We start from the raw sequence: 14,443 nt of genomic DNA on the forward strand, positions 1-14,443 counted from the left end.
TATATAAATAAAGGTGACTTGACTTGACTAAATTTACTATATTTATGTATAAAATATTTAGCCAAGAACAAAATAAGATTGAATAAATAAATAAAAAACAACAGAATTTTCTCTCTCATAATGTGTAAAACCAAGAATAACATTTTTAGATTTCAATAAGATATCAGGAACTAAACCCCAGAAGAATACTCAAAATGTTTTTCCAGAGATTCTTAGACATGTTCAATGTCATCAGAATACAAATGAGAAAAGAAGAGTTAACAAAGAGCTGGAAAAAAGTAAATAAAAGTAAAAAAAAGAAAAAGAACACAAAGGTAAGATATTAATCTATCAGCATTGTTCAAATTAAAGTCCTTACAAATTGAAGTCGTTCTAGCTTGCTTTCTTATTTACTGAAGATGTAATTGTATTAAGATACATTTTAAACTCTAAAAAAAATGGTTTGTTGTTGGTAAACTTACATTTATGGACATAAAATTAGCAAAGAAGATAGATTAAATTTATAACAAAGAAAGCATTATTTTTAGTAGGGTCAGGATCAAAGTATCCAATGTCTTTTAAAGTTATGGAAATATCTTGCTGGATATTACCTTTAATAAATGTGTCAATATTTTACCAAAGTTGTTCAGTATAGAAACATGACCAAAATAAATGATGCAGTTTCTGTGTGTAGGATACTTGGCCAAATGAGCATCGTGTATCAATATCAGCTTTATATGAACTAGTAAAGTATAAAGTAGCCTATATAAAGTAGAAAAACTATAGGCTATATAAAGTTTTAACTTTAACATTAGACATTACGTTTATTAATGCCTTCGTTCTTGCTTTTCGTCAGCTGTTAAAGCGTTTTTATGTTGCTTTTATTCTATTTTTGCCATCGACACACAAAAACACGATATGCTCCCGTTGTGTCGCGGCGACATCATGTGGCGAACACGTGAACGCGCATGTGACAGTGGACTCTCTGGAATGGGACATTAATGTGGGATATGCGGGATTAATCCTCGTCTGATCTCCAAATGAATGAAACTGCAGCACTGCAAGCGTGACGCGTCCTTCACGCAATCGTGACGTGGACAACTAGTCGACCAATCAAAGCCTTTGTTTACGCGTGCGGCGGGTTTATTTGCAGTGTTGACAGCAGCTGTCGCGTCGCGTCGCGTCGCATGCGGTTTAATCAGGGTGAAACTGCGTCACCACTGAAGTGCATTCTGGTGTAAGGCCAGGGGATTTAATATTCTCTTCTGAACCACTAACTCCTTCCAGAACTGTGATGAAACTATATTAATTTCAGCTTTAGTGAGACGCAGGGTGTTTGACACGAGCATGTCTGAGCGCGGGACGCGCGCGTCTCTCTCACGCGGGACTCCGGGCGGTGCGGGAGAGTGAGGAGGCGATGGCCGAGACTCCGGCGAGCGCTGCGGGCTTCCTGAAGGAGCTCAACGCGATCATCCAGAGCCAGCAAGCGTTGCTGGAGCTGCAGAAGCGGCGCATCGCGGAGCTGGAGCAGCGCGTGTCCGAGCTGAGCGTCGAGAACAGCCGCCTGAGGCACGAGCAGCACACACACCTGCTCACCTGCAGACTACAGTAAGAGTCTGATAACACACACACACACACACACACACACACCTGCTCACCTGCAGACTACAGTAAGAGTCTGATAACACACACACGCACACACACACACCTGCTCACCTGCAGACTACAGTAAGAGTCTGATAACACACACACACACACACACACACCTGCTCACCTGCAGACTACAGTAAGAGTATGATAACACACACACACACACACACACACACACCTGCTCACCTGCAGACTACAGTAAGAGTCTGATAACACACACACACACACACACACACACACCTGCTCACCTGCAGACTACAGTAAGAGTCTGATAACACACACACACACACACACACACACACACACACACACACACACCCACACCTGCTCACCTGCTCACCTGCAGACTACAGTAAGAGTCTGATAACACACACACACACACACACACACACACACCTGCTCACCTGCAGACTACAGTAAGAGTCTGATAACACACACACACACACACACACACCTGCTCACTTGCAGACTACAGTAAGAGTCTGATAACACACACACACACACACACACACACACACACACACACACACCTGCTCACCTGCAGACTACAGTAAGAGTCTGATAACACACACACACGCACACACACACACACCTGCTCACCTGCAGACTACAGTAAGAGTCTGATAACACACACACACACACACACACACCTGCTCACCTGCAGACTACAGTAAGAGTCTGATAACACACACACACACACACACACACACACCTGCTCACCTGCAGACTACAATAAGAGTCTGATAACACACACACACACACACACTTGCTCACCTGCAGACTACAGTAAGAGTCTGATAACACACACACACACCTGCTCACCTGCAGACTACAGTAAGAGTCCGATCTCACACACACACACACACGCGCACACACACACACACACACACACACACACACACACACACACACACCTGCTCACCTGCAGACTACAATAAGAGTCCAATCTCACACACACACACACACCTGCAGACTACAGTAAGAGTCCGATCTCTCTCTCTCACACACACACACAAATACACACACACACACCTGCTCACCTGCAGACTACAGTAAGAGTCCGATAAAACACACACACACACACACACACACACACACCTGCTCACCTGCAGACTACAGTAAGAAAGAGTCTGATAACACACACACACACACACACACACACACACACACCTGCACTCTACAGTAAGAATCCGATACTGACCACACACACTTTACATGCTAAAAGCTTCTTACAGGAATAGTTCACCCAAAAATTAAAACTCTGTCATCATTTACTCGTCCTCAAGTTGCTCCAAACCTGTATGAGTTTCTTCTTCTGCTGAACACAGAAGATGTTTTGAAGAATGTGTGTAACCAGATGATGGACCCCATAGACTCCCATAGTAGGACAAAAAATACTATTGAACTGTTCATCAACTGTCTGGTTACTGACATTCTTCATAATAACTTCTTCATCATCATCATCATCATCATCATCATCATCATCATCATCGTCTTCGTCTTCTTCTTCGTCTTCTTCTTCGTCTTCTTCTTCGTCTTCTTCTTCGTCTTCGTCTTCTTCTTCGTCTTCTTCTTCGTCTTCGTCTTCTTCTTCGTCTTCGTCTTCGTCTTCGTCTTCTTCTTCGTCTTCGTCTTCATTTATTTATAAAGCACATTTAATACACAACAGTTGCCCAAAGTACAAAGGACTTGCAAATAATACTAATCATACATAGAACAAATAATACAACAATAGCATACATACAAATAAATAAACACAAACTCAAAGTAAAGCCTGTCTCAGCGCCTGATCGAGATTAAAAGGTCTTCCTCTGTGTTCAGCAGAAGAAGAAACTCATACAGGTTTGGAGCAACTTGAGGATGAGTAAATGATGACAGAGTTTCATTTGTAAGTGATCTATTCCTGTAAACATATGACGGTGAACGAGAACACACCAGTACAACGTGTTTGATTTATTCTAAAAACACATATTGTCTTTTAGAGTTAGTCAAATTTTTGGGCGTGTTTGATTTAGAGAGATTCTGGTATGGTAGCTGTTATTTATTATTATTCTTGTGTTGTGTATGTCCTTAACGTCAACCTGCAAAAGGGACAACGGATGAAAATTAGCCAGTGTTGGCTAAATCTGGCGCATTTTACATATTGTTATGTACTATTAATGTGTACTGTCCCCGATTAAATAAGTAAATAAATAAAATAAATACGTAGCATTACACGCTTCACATCACATCACACACAGTCTACCGCTCCTGGCTGATTTTCTTTCTGTGGTTATTTCAAGCATTAACACATAAGCTTCTTCTTGACGAGCAGTGCTGGTTGGCAGGAGCCGACATGAAAAGATGAGGGTTCGGCTGTTCTCTCAGAGTTGGTCTTGTTGGTTATAGTTGTGCTGTTCTCTCAGAGTTGGTCTTTATGGTTATAGTTGTGGTGAGGGCTCGGCTGTTCTCTCAGAGTTGGTCTTGTTGGTTATAGTTGTGCTGTTCTCTCAGAGTTGGTCTTTATGGTTATAGTTGTGGTGAGGGCTCGGCTGTTCTCTCAGAGTTGGTCTTGGTGGTTATAGTTGTGGTGAGGGCTCGGCTGTTCTCTGAGAGTTGGTCTTTATGGTTATAGTTGTGGTGAGGGCTCGGCTGTTCTCTCAGAGTTGGTCTATGGTTATAGTTGTGGTGAGGGCTCGGCTGTTCTCTCAGAGTTGGTCTTGTTGGTTATAGTTGTGGTGAGGACTCGGCTGTTCTCTCAGAGTTGGTCTTTATGGTTATAGTTGTGGTGAGGGCTCGGCTGTTCTCTGAGAGTTGGTCTTTATGGTTATAGTTGTGGTGAGGGCTCGGCTGTTCTCTCAGAGTTGGTCTTTATGGTTATAGTTGTGGTGAGGGCTCGGCTGTTCTCTCAGAGTTGGTCTATGGTTATAGTTGTGGTGAGGGCTCGGCTGTTCTCTCAGAGTTGGTCTTGTTGGTTATAGTTGTGGTGAGGACTCGGCTGTTCTCTCAGAGTTGGTCTTTATGGTTATAGTTGTGGTGAGGGCTCGGCTGTTCTCTGAGAGTTGGTCTTTATGGTTATAGTTGTGGTGAGGGCTCGGCTGTTCTCTCAGAGTTGGTCTTTATGGTTATAGTTGTGGTGAGGGCTCGGCTGTTCTCTCAGAGTTGGTCTTTATGGTTATAGTTGTGGTGAGGGCTCGGCTGTTCTCTCAGAGTTGGTCTTGTTGGTTATAGTTGTGGTGAGGACTCGGCTGTTCTCTCAGAGTTGGTCTTTATGGTTATAGTTGTGGTGAGGGCTCGGCTGTTCTCTCAGAGTTGGTCTTTGTGGTTATAGTTGTGGTGAGGGCTCGGCTGTTCTGTCAGAGTTGGTCTTTATGGTTATAGTTGTGGTGAGGGCTCGGCTGTTCTCTCAGAGTTGGTCTTTATGGTTATAGTTGTGGTGAGGGCTCGGCTGTTCTCTCAGAGTTGGTCTTGTTGGTTATAGTTGTGGTGAGGACTCGGCTGTTCTCTCAGAGTTGGTCTTTATGGTTATAGTTGTGGTGAGGGCTCGGCTGTTCTCTCAGAGTTGGTCTTTGTGGTTATAGTTGTGGTGAGAGCTCGGCTGTTCTGTCAGAGTTGGTCTTTGTGATTATAGTTGTGGTGAGGGTTCTGCTGTTCTCTCAGAGTTGGTCTTTATGGTTATAGTTGTGGTGAGGGCTCGGCTGTTCTCTCAGAGTTGGTCTTGTTGGTTATAGTTGTGGTGAGGACTCGGCTGTTCTCTCAGAGTTGGTCTATGGTTATAGTTGTGGTGAGGGCTCGGCTGTTCTTTCAGAGTTGGTCTTTGTGGTTATAGTTGTGGTGAGGGTTCGGCTGTTCTCTCAGAGTTGGTCTTTGTGGTTATAGTTGTGCTGTTCTCTCAGAGTTGGTCTTTATGGTTATAGTTGTGGTGAGGGCTCGGCTGTTCTCTCAGAGTTGGTCTTGTTGGTTATAGTTGTGGTGAGGACTCGGCTGTTCTCTCAGAGTTGGTCTTTGTGGTTATAGTTGTGGTGAAGGCTCGGCTGTTCTCTCAGAGTTGGTCTTGTTGGTTATAGTTGTGGTGAGGGCTTGGCTGTTCTCTCAGAGTTGGTCTTGTTGGTTATAGTTGTGGTGAGGGTTCGGCTGTTCTCTCAGAGTTGGTCTTGTTGGTTATAGTTGTGCTGTTCTCTCAAAGTTGGTCTTTATGGTTATAGTTGTGGTGAGGGCTCGGCTGTTCTCTCAGAGTTGGTCTTGTTGGTTATAGTTGTGGTGAGGACTCGGCTGTTCTCTCAGAGTTGGTCTTGGTGGTTATAGTTGTGGTGAGGGCTCGGCTGTTCTCTCAGAGTTGGTCTTTGTGGTTATAGTTGTGGTGAGGGTTCTGCTGTTCTCTCAGAGTTGGTCTTTGTGGTTATAGTTGTGGTGAGGGCTCGGCTGTTCTCTCAGAGTTGGTCTTGTTGGTTATAGTTGTGGTGAGGACTCGGCTGTTCTCTCAGAGTTGGTCTATGTGGTTATAGTTGTGGTGAGGGCTCGGCTGTTCTCTCAGAGTTGGTCTTGTTGGTTATAGTTGTGGTGAGGGCTCGGCTGTTCTCTCAGAGTTGGTCTTGTTGGTTATAGTATGGTGAGGACTCGGCTGTTCTCAGAGTTGGTCTATGGTTATAGTTGTAGTGAGGGCTCGGCTGTTCTCTCAGAGTTGGTCTTGTTGGTTATAGTTGTGGTGAGGGCTCGGCTGTTCTCTCAGAGTTGGTCTTGTTGGTTATAGTTGTGGTGAGGGTTCGGCTGTTCTCTCAGAGTTGGTCTTGTTGGTTATAGTTGTGGTGAGGGCTCGGCTGTTCTCTCAGAGTTGGTCTTTGTGGTTATAGTTGTGGTGAGGGTTCGGCTGTTCTCTCAGAGTTGGTCTTGTTGGTTATAGTTGTGCTGTTCTCTCAGAGTTGGTCTTTATGGTTATAGTTGTGGTGCGGGCTCGGCTGTTCTCTCAGAGTTGGTCTTGGTGGTTATAGTTGTGGTGAGGGCTCGGCTGTTCTCTCAGAGTTGGTCTTTGTGGTTATAGTTGTGGTGAGGGTTCTGCTGTTCTCTCAGAGTTGGTCTTTGTGGTTATAGTTGTGGTGAGGGCTCGGCTGTTCTGTCAGAGTTGGTCTTGTTGGTTATAGTTGTGGTGAGGGCTCGGCTGTTCTCTCAGAGTTGGTCTTGTTGGTTATAGTTGTGGTGAGGACTCGGCTGTTCTCTCAGAGTTGGTCTATGGTTATAGTTGTGGTGAGGGCTCGGCTCTTCTCTCAGAGTTGGTCTTGTTGGTTATAGTTGTGGTGAGGGCTCGGCTGTTCTCTCAGAGTTGGTCTTGTTGGTTATAGTTGTGGTGAGGGTTCGGCTGTTCTCTCAGAGTTGGTCTTGTTGGTTATAGTTGTGCTGTTCTCTCAGAGTTGGTCTTGTTGGTTATAGTTGTGGTGAGGGCTCGGCTGTTCTCTCAGAGTTGGTCTTTGTGGTTATAGTTGTGGTGAGGGTTTGGCTGTTCTCTCAGAGTTGGTCTTGTTGGTTATAGTTGTGCTGTTCTCTCAGAGTTGGTCTTTATGGTTATAGTTGTGGTGAGGGCTCGGCTGTTCTCTCAGAGTTGGTCTTGTTGGTTATAGTTGTGGTGAGGACTCGGCTGTTCTCTCAGAGTTGGTCTATGGTTATAGTTGTGGTGAGGGCTCGGCTGTTCTCTCAGAGTTGGTCTTGTTGGTTATAGTTGTGGTGAGGGCTCGGCTGTTCTCTGAGAGTTGGTCTTTGTGGTTATAGTTGTGGTGAGGGCTCGGCTGTTCTCTCAGAGTTGGTCTTGGTGGTTATAGTTGTGGTGAGGGCTCGGCTGTTCTCTCAGAGTTGGTCTTGGTGGTTATAGTTGTGGTGAGGGCTCGGCTGTTCTCTCAGAGTTGGTCTTGGTGGTTATAGTTGTGGTGAGGGCTCGGCTGTTCTCTCAGAGTTGGTCTTGTTGGTTATAGTTGTGGTGAGGGCTCGGCTGTTCTCTCAGAGTTGGTCTTGGTGGTTATAGTTGTGGTGAGGGCTCGGCTGTTCTCTCAGAGTTGGTCTTGGTGGTTATAGTTGTGGTGAGGGTTCTGTTGTTCTCTCAGAGTTGGTCTTTGTGGTTATAGTTGTGGTGAGGGCTCGGCTGTTCTGTCAGAGTTGGTCTTGTTGGTTATAGTTGTGGTGAGGGCTCGGCTGTCCTCTCAGAGTTGGTCTTGTTGGTTATAGTTGTGGTGAGGACTCGGCTGTTCTCTCAGAGTTGGTCTTGTTGGTTATAGTTGTGGTGAGGGCTCGGCTGTTCTCTCAGAGTTGGTCTATGGTTATAGTTGTGGTGAGGGCTCGGCTGTTCTCTCAGAGTTGGTCTTGTTGGTTATAGTTGTGGTGAGGGCTCGGCTGTTCTCTCAGAGTTGGTCTTGTTGGTTATAGTTGTGGTGAGGGTTCTGCTGTTCTCTCAGAGTTGGTCTTTATGGTTATAGTTGTGGTGAGGGCTCGGCTGTTCTCTCAGAGTTGGTCTTGTTGGTTATAGTTGTGGTGAGGACTCGGCTGTTCTCTCAGAGTTGGTCTATGGTTATAGTTGTGGTGAGGGCTCGGCTGTTCTCTCAGAGTTGGTCTTGTTGGTTATAGTTGTGGTGAGGGCTCGGCTGTTCTCTCAGAGTTGGTCTTGTTGGTTATAGTTGTGGTGAGGGTTCGGCTGTTCTCTCAGAGTTGGTCTTGTTGGTTATAGTTGTGCTGTTCTCTCAGAGTTGGTCTTGTTGGTTATAGTTGTGGTGAGGGCTCGGCTGTTCTCTCAGAGTTGGTCTTGTTGGTTATAGTTGTGGTGAGGGCTCGGCTGTTCTCTCAGAGTTGGTCTTTGTGGTTATAGTTGTGGTGAGGGTTCGGCTGTTCTCTCAGAGTTGGTCTTGTTGGTTATAGTTGTGCTGTTCTCTCAGAGTTGGTCTTTATGGTTATAGTTGTGGTGAGGGCTCGGCTGTTCTCTCAGAGTTGGTCTTGTTGGTTATAGTTGTGGTGAGGACTCGGCTGTTCTCTCAGAGTTGGTCTATGTTTATAGTTGTGGTGAGGACTCGGCTGTTCTCTCAGAGTTGGTCTATGGTTATAGTTGTGGTGAGGGCTCGGCTGTTCTCTCAGAGTTGGTCTTGTTGGTTATAGTTGTGGTGAGGGCTCGGCTGTTCTCTCAGAGTTGGTCTTTGTGGTTATAGTTGTGGTGAGGGTTCTGCTGTTCTCTCAGAGTTGGTCTTGTTGGTTATAGTTGTGGTGAGGGCTCGGCTGTTCTCTGAGAGTTGGTCTTTGTGGTTATAGTTGTGGTGAGGGCTCGGCTGTTCTCTCAGAGTTGGTCTTGTTGGTTATAGTTGTGGTGAGGGCTCGGCTGTTCTCTCAGAGTTGGTCTTGTTGGTTATAGTTGTGGTGAGGGCTCGGCTGTTCTCTGAGAGTTGGTCTTTGTGGTTATAGTTGTGGTGAGGGCTCGGCTGTTCTCTCAGAGTTGGTCTTGTTGGTTATAGTTGTGGTGAGGGCTTGGCTGTTCTCTCAGAGTTGGTCTTGTTGGTTATAGTTGTGGTGAGGGCTCGGCTGTTCTCTGAGAGTTGGTCTTTGTGGTTATAGTTGTGGCGAGGGCTCGGCTGTTCTCTCAGAGTTGGTCTTGTTGGTTATAGTTGTGGTGAGGGCTCGGCTGTTCTCTGAGAGTTCGTCTTTGTGGTTATAGTTGTGGTGAGGGCTCGGCTGTTCTCTCAGAGTTGGTCTTGTTGGTTATAGTTGTCATTCCTGGCACTGAACTCTCATGGAAACTCTTTAAGTGACTGGTTAGGAATGCTCTACATAGCAACTCAAATATAGTTCTCTTTACAGAAGGTTTGATTTGATTTGCAATTGATTGCAGCTGAGTTTGACTTTCATGTTGTTAAAATCCCCTGTAGTCAATATTTTTATCCCTTATAACTCATCTTTGATCACCAAAATTACATATTTAAAATTTTTTTTCCTTAAAATTATTTATGCCTTAAAATATCTTGAATGTAACTCGACACCCTTGCCTCATTTAGTATGCGTGGTTCTATGAATATGCAAATGCACCCCACCTCCACTCACTCACTCAGCTCAGAGATCCACTGGTTGACGATCACACGTTGATCTGATTGGTTACAAGGTAGTTTGTGACGTCATTAACACCAGCGATTTCAAACCATGTTTTTGAGACTGTCTTTGGTTCACTGCAGTTTCAAGGAGAAAATAATGTCGACTTATGAATTTGCACATGGTTTGTCTTAAAGTATATAAAAAAAATAAAAAAAACCCACAGAGACATTCTGTATAAAATGTGGTAATTTTTTACCACAGGGGGACTTTAAGCTACCATGCATACAAAGTGGGTTATTTTTGTAATTAGAGTAAATTTGTTTTACTGAATCACAGTGGAGAAGTGACAGAGATGTTATGTCTGTTTGTGATGTCTTGTGACTCCCTGCTCCTGTCATCTTGTCATGTGGTTCCTTTTGGTTCATTATTTTGAGGTGTGTGTTGTTTAGTCATTAGTCCGTGTGTGTGTATATAGCCGTCTTGTTTCCATTGTCTCTGGACTAGGTTAGTTTGTCTCAACCTGCTGTCAGCAAGTCTCTTGTTTGTCAAGTTTTTGTTTATTTTTTGCATATGAGATAAGAAACTGTATGTTGAAACTGTTCATGTATGTTGTTCTGCTAATGCTTTAGCCAAGGACTTTTTAAACCTATTATCTTCTTTAAACATTGTTCAGTGGGTTAATGGTCCCACCCACTGTCACGGTCATACATTAGATTTAATTCTGTCATATGGTCTGTCTGTGGCCGATATTGAAATTAGAGATACTCCACTTTCCGACCACAAACCACTGCTCTTCTCAACATTTCTTCCTTTACCACCCACAACTGTACCACCCCATGCTCGTTGGTCTCGCTCTTTAACCCCACTCTCTCATGTTGTGTTCTCTGAAATGTACTCTGAGGCCGACAATCCTCTCATTTTGGACTCCCCTACTTATCATCCGGATGTCGATGAGCAGCTACAAGCTTTTAATAACAAATGTTCCAGCATCTTAGACTCCATTGCACCTCGAAAGCTTATTCACCCTCAAAAAAAGCCCCAGTCATGGATAACTAGGGACATTTGTCTATTGCGACAACAATGTCGTCGGCTTGAGCGTAAATGGAAGAAAGACAGGCTTCAAATTTCTTTTGAGATGCTGACTGTTTCACTAAATAATTTCAAAAAAACAGCCAAGGCAGCAAAGCATAAATTCTTATCTGACATCATTGAGAAAAATGTGCATTGTTCCAAAACGCTCTTTTCTACTATCGATTCTGTTTTAAACTCTTCTGTTAAGTCTTTTCCTATGATCTCTCCCACCGAGTGCGAAAACTTCCTTAATTTCTTCTCTGATAAAATTAACACTACCCGAGCACTAGTTTTTACCTCAAGAGAGCATGTACCTGACCCTACTTTCTCCAACTCACAATGGAGCCACTTTGAACTGATCTCCCTTCAGACATGCAGGGAAATCACTTTAAAACTGAAATCCACCTCCTCTCCTCAAGATATTTTACCTTCTCGTTTTATAAAACAGGTATTTGACTCTGTTGGTTCAGACGTTCTGCATATCATTAACAACAGTCTTTCAACTGGGGTTTTCCCTGCTTGTTTCAAACTCACCACTGTGACTCCCATTCTCAAGAAACCATCACTCGACTCCGCTGTATATGCGAATTACAGACCCATTTCCAACCTGTCTTTCCTATCAAAATTTCTAGAAAAAACGGTCTTTATACAGCTGCAACACTATCTGTACATTAATTCTATTTCGGATATTTTTCAATCTGGTTTTAAACCCCTTCACCGCACTGAGTCCACTCTCTTAAAAGTCCTTAATGACATCTTAATAACGACAGACGCTGGCGATACCATGGCTTTAGTGTTACTAGACTTGAGTTCAGCTTTTGACTTTGTAGATCACCAGATTCTCCTATCTCGGCTAGAACATTCGATCGGTATCTCAGGTATGGTACTCAAATGGTTCCAGTCTTTCCTATCTAACAGAAGTTTTTCTGTTAGATTAGGCACTCATCTATCTTCTGCGACTCACATCAATTGTGGGGTACCTCAGGGATCGATTCTGGCACCCCTACTTTTTTCATTGTACATGCTTCCTCTGGGATCAATTATGAGTAGATTTGGTGTGTCTTACCATTGTTATGCGGACGATACCCAACTCTACATACCTATAAAACCTAATGAACATAACACTACATATAAGAGACTACAAGACTGTCTCCACGAACTCAAGCTATGGCTCACTAATAACTTCATGCTGCTAAATGATGACAAAACCCAAATCATCCAATTTGGTCCAAATGAGCTCTTTGACCGACACTGCACTGATCTTGGTACCCTCACGCCACACCTCACTTCTGAAGTTAAAAACTTAGGTTTTTACCTTGACAGTAGTCTTAAACTGACCAAGCAAATTAATGCCACAGTTAGAGCCAGCTTTTATCATTTACGACGGTTAGCCAAAGTCAAGCCATTTTTAAACAGGAATAGCTTTGAAACAATCATTCACGCTTTTATTTCAACACGACTTGACTATTGCAACTCACTATATGTTGGGTTACCTCTCACTTCCATCTCTCGTCTTCAGATGGTCCAAAACGCGGCTGCCCGTCTGCTCACTGGCAGCCGAAAACGAGATCACATCACCCCAATTCTACGTTCTCTGCATTGGTTACCGGTTCGATTCAAAATTGATTTTAAAATTTTATTATTTGTTTACAAATCTCTTAACAACCAGGCCCCCAAATACCTTTCCGATTTAATTATCATTCATGATCCATCCAGATCACTCAGATCAAGAGATCATCATCTCCTGGCTGTTCCACGATCCCGTTTAAAACGAAGAGGTGACCGGGCATTTGCAGTAGTCGGCCCTAAGCTGTGGAACACCCTACCACTGCATGTTAAATCAGCCTCCACAATAGCTGAATTCAAATCTTTGCTGAAAACACATTTTTTCTCTAAAGCGTTTAATGTACCATAATTTGTATGTTTTTTGTCCTGTTTGTTTGTTTTTCTTATTTTACTGTACAGCACTTTGGCCAACCAAGGTTGATTTTAAATGTGCTCTATAAATAAACTTGATTTGATTTGATTTGATTTGATTTGAAGAAACTGCACAGTGGATTTGATTCTGAGACCTAAGAACTGCTGACAACAGAGTGGTTCAGTGTCTGTGATCATAACTCGCCCCAGAGCAGGTTAGTTTGCAGTATTTGTTCCACCGGGGTGGTATTCCAGAAAACAAGGTTAACTTACTGTCACATACACCCTGAACTCTTGGTTGACTAATACGATTTACATTCATAGTGCATATCGCCACTATTTGTGAAGCCTGAGTGTGCCATTTGAGAAGTCAGCAACCTTTAAAGATTTAAGCAATATTGTTTATTCAAGCCAGTGGCACAGGCTCAAAGTCTTGCTCTTATTGTTGCATACTGTAGTTGATGTTCGACAGCTTCTTTGCAGATTGATACACTAATAAGTACAATAATAAGTACACTAATATGAGCTGGGTCAGGGCAACAGATGCTGACAGCTTATACAGACACAATGCAGACAAGCACTTCATCAGTAACTGAAATGACATGGTATGCACTTATAAAATGCTCTATAGTCAACCTCTAGTGTATGAGGTTTATAATGTTATTTTGTTATCCAGAATGAGTCTGGAAGCCCCTCTCCCTCTGATACGGAAGGAGCACTGAGACAATTGAGCACTTGAAGTGTCCAATATTAAATGCATTATCCGTGTATTTAAAGTGCACTGTTGTCTTGTTGGGATTTTCAGTGTGAAGTGAACACACTAATCACACTATTAAAGTCGTCATGAAAAGAAGCTGCGATAGTCTTTTCTTCTCTATTGTGTCGTATATCCGAGTGAAACACTTCTGGAACGAGAACAAATGTGGGCGGGGCTTGTTTTAGTCTGTGGGGAATTGATTGGATGGTTGTGGTTTGCTATTGGTGGATCTCATGTGAGTGACAGGTTTGAATTAAAAAAAAATAATGATGTGCATGGAGCTGCATGATTAATCGTTAAAAGATGGCGATCTCGATTCAAACACCCCTGCGATCTCATTCCTAAATGACAACGATTCTCCTGTGTCTATTAAACCTTTGACAAAATCACAGCAGGATAAATGTTTATAGTTTGGAAATAAACACTGTCCACAGAAGCGATCAAAATGCTTCAAATAAAGGTTGTATCAATTACAAGACTGTTAAAAACTGTATGTCATTGAATTATTCATTTAAGAGATTCATTCAAAAACTCTGATTCATCCAGTAATGAAACGAGTGAAGTCTTTATGAGTGAGTCATTGAATCATCATTCAAACTGATTAAAAAAATATATTATTCAGATTAATTAAACATTTTAAATAGACTGCAGCATTTTATTACAGGTTATTTTTGTTTAGTTGTCTGTTCAGAATCACGGGAGATTCAAAGGATTGTCAGTTTTGATTTCATGGTGACATTAACGCTAAGAAATGGTTGTACTCTGCTTAGATGTACGGTAGTCAGCATTTGAAGTGGATCAAAAAAGATCATCAAAGTTGTCCTAAGACAAGAACGGGTATTGTTCAAAATGTATGTATAACTTTGATGAAAGGTTTTGATCCACTTCAAATGTTGACTACTGTTTTTTATTTTCTGAAAAAATACTTTTTGTGTGTTTCAGATCAGAATATGGCAGTACAAGAATCGTCAGGTATGTTTGCTACTATTGTACATAAGGTCCATTATAGTGCACATCACTCATTCATTTGATTACATTATT

General features: G+C 42.9%; 1 protein-coding gene across 3 annotated transcripts in view; it reads left to right on the plus strand.

The window, feature by feature from the left end:
• The first annotated feature begins 943 nt into the window (after nt 1-943).
• The window catches only part of LOC311073385 (uncharacterized protein), a 51,938-nt gene continuing 38,438 nt past the window's right edge, over nt 944-14,443 (plus strand). The window contains exons 1-2 of one of the 3 annotated variants that reach the window (XM_084099113.1): nt 944-1,587; nt 14,345-14,374. In XM_084099113.1, coding sequence (XP_083955239.1) covers nt 1,397-1,587; nt 14,345-14,374 — 221 coding nt within the window. In that variant the 5' untranslated portion in view covers nt 944-1,396. The remainder of the gene's footprint in view (nt 1,588-14,344; nt 14,375-14,443) is intronic. The other 2 variants (XM_084099111.1, XM_084099112.1) reach the window with 2 other exon arrangements.

The sequence above is a fragment of the Abramis brama genome, assembly GCF_963993115.1.
Source record: "Abramis brama genome assembly, chromosome: 22".
Lineage (NCBI taxonomy): Eukaryota > Metazoa > Chordata > Actinopteri > Cypriniformes > Leuciscidae > Abramis > Abramis brama.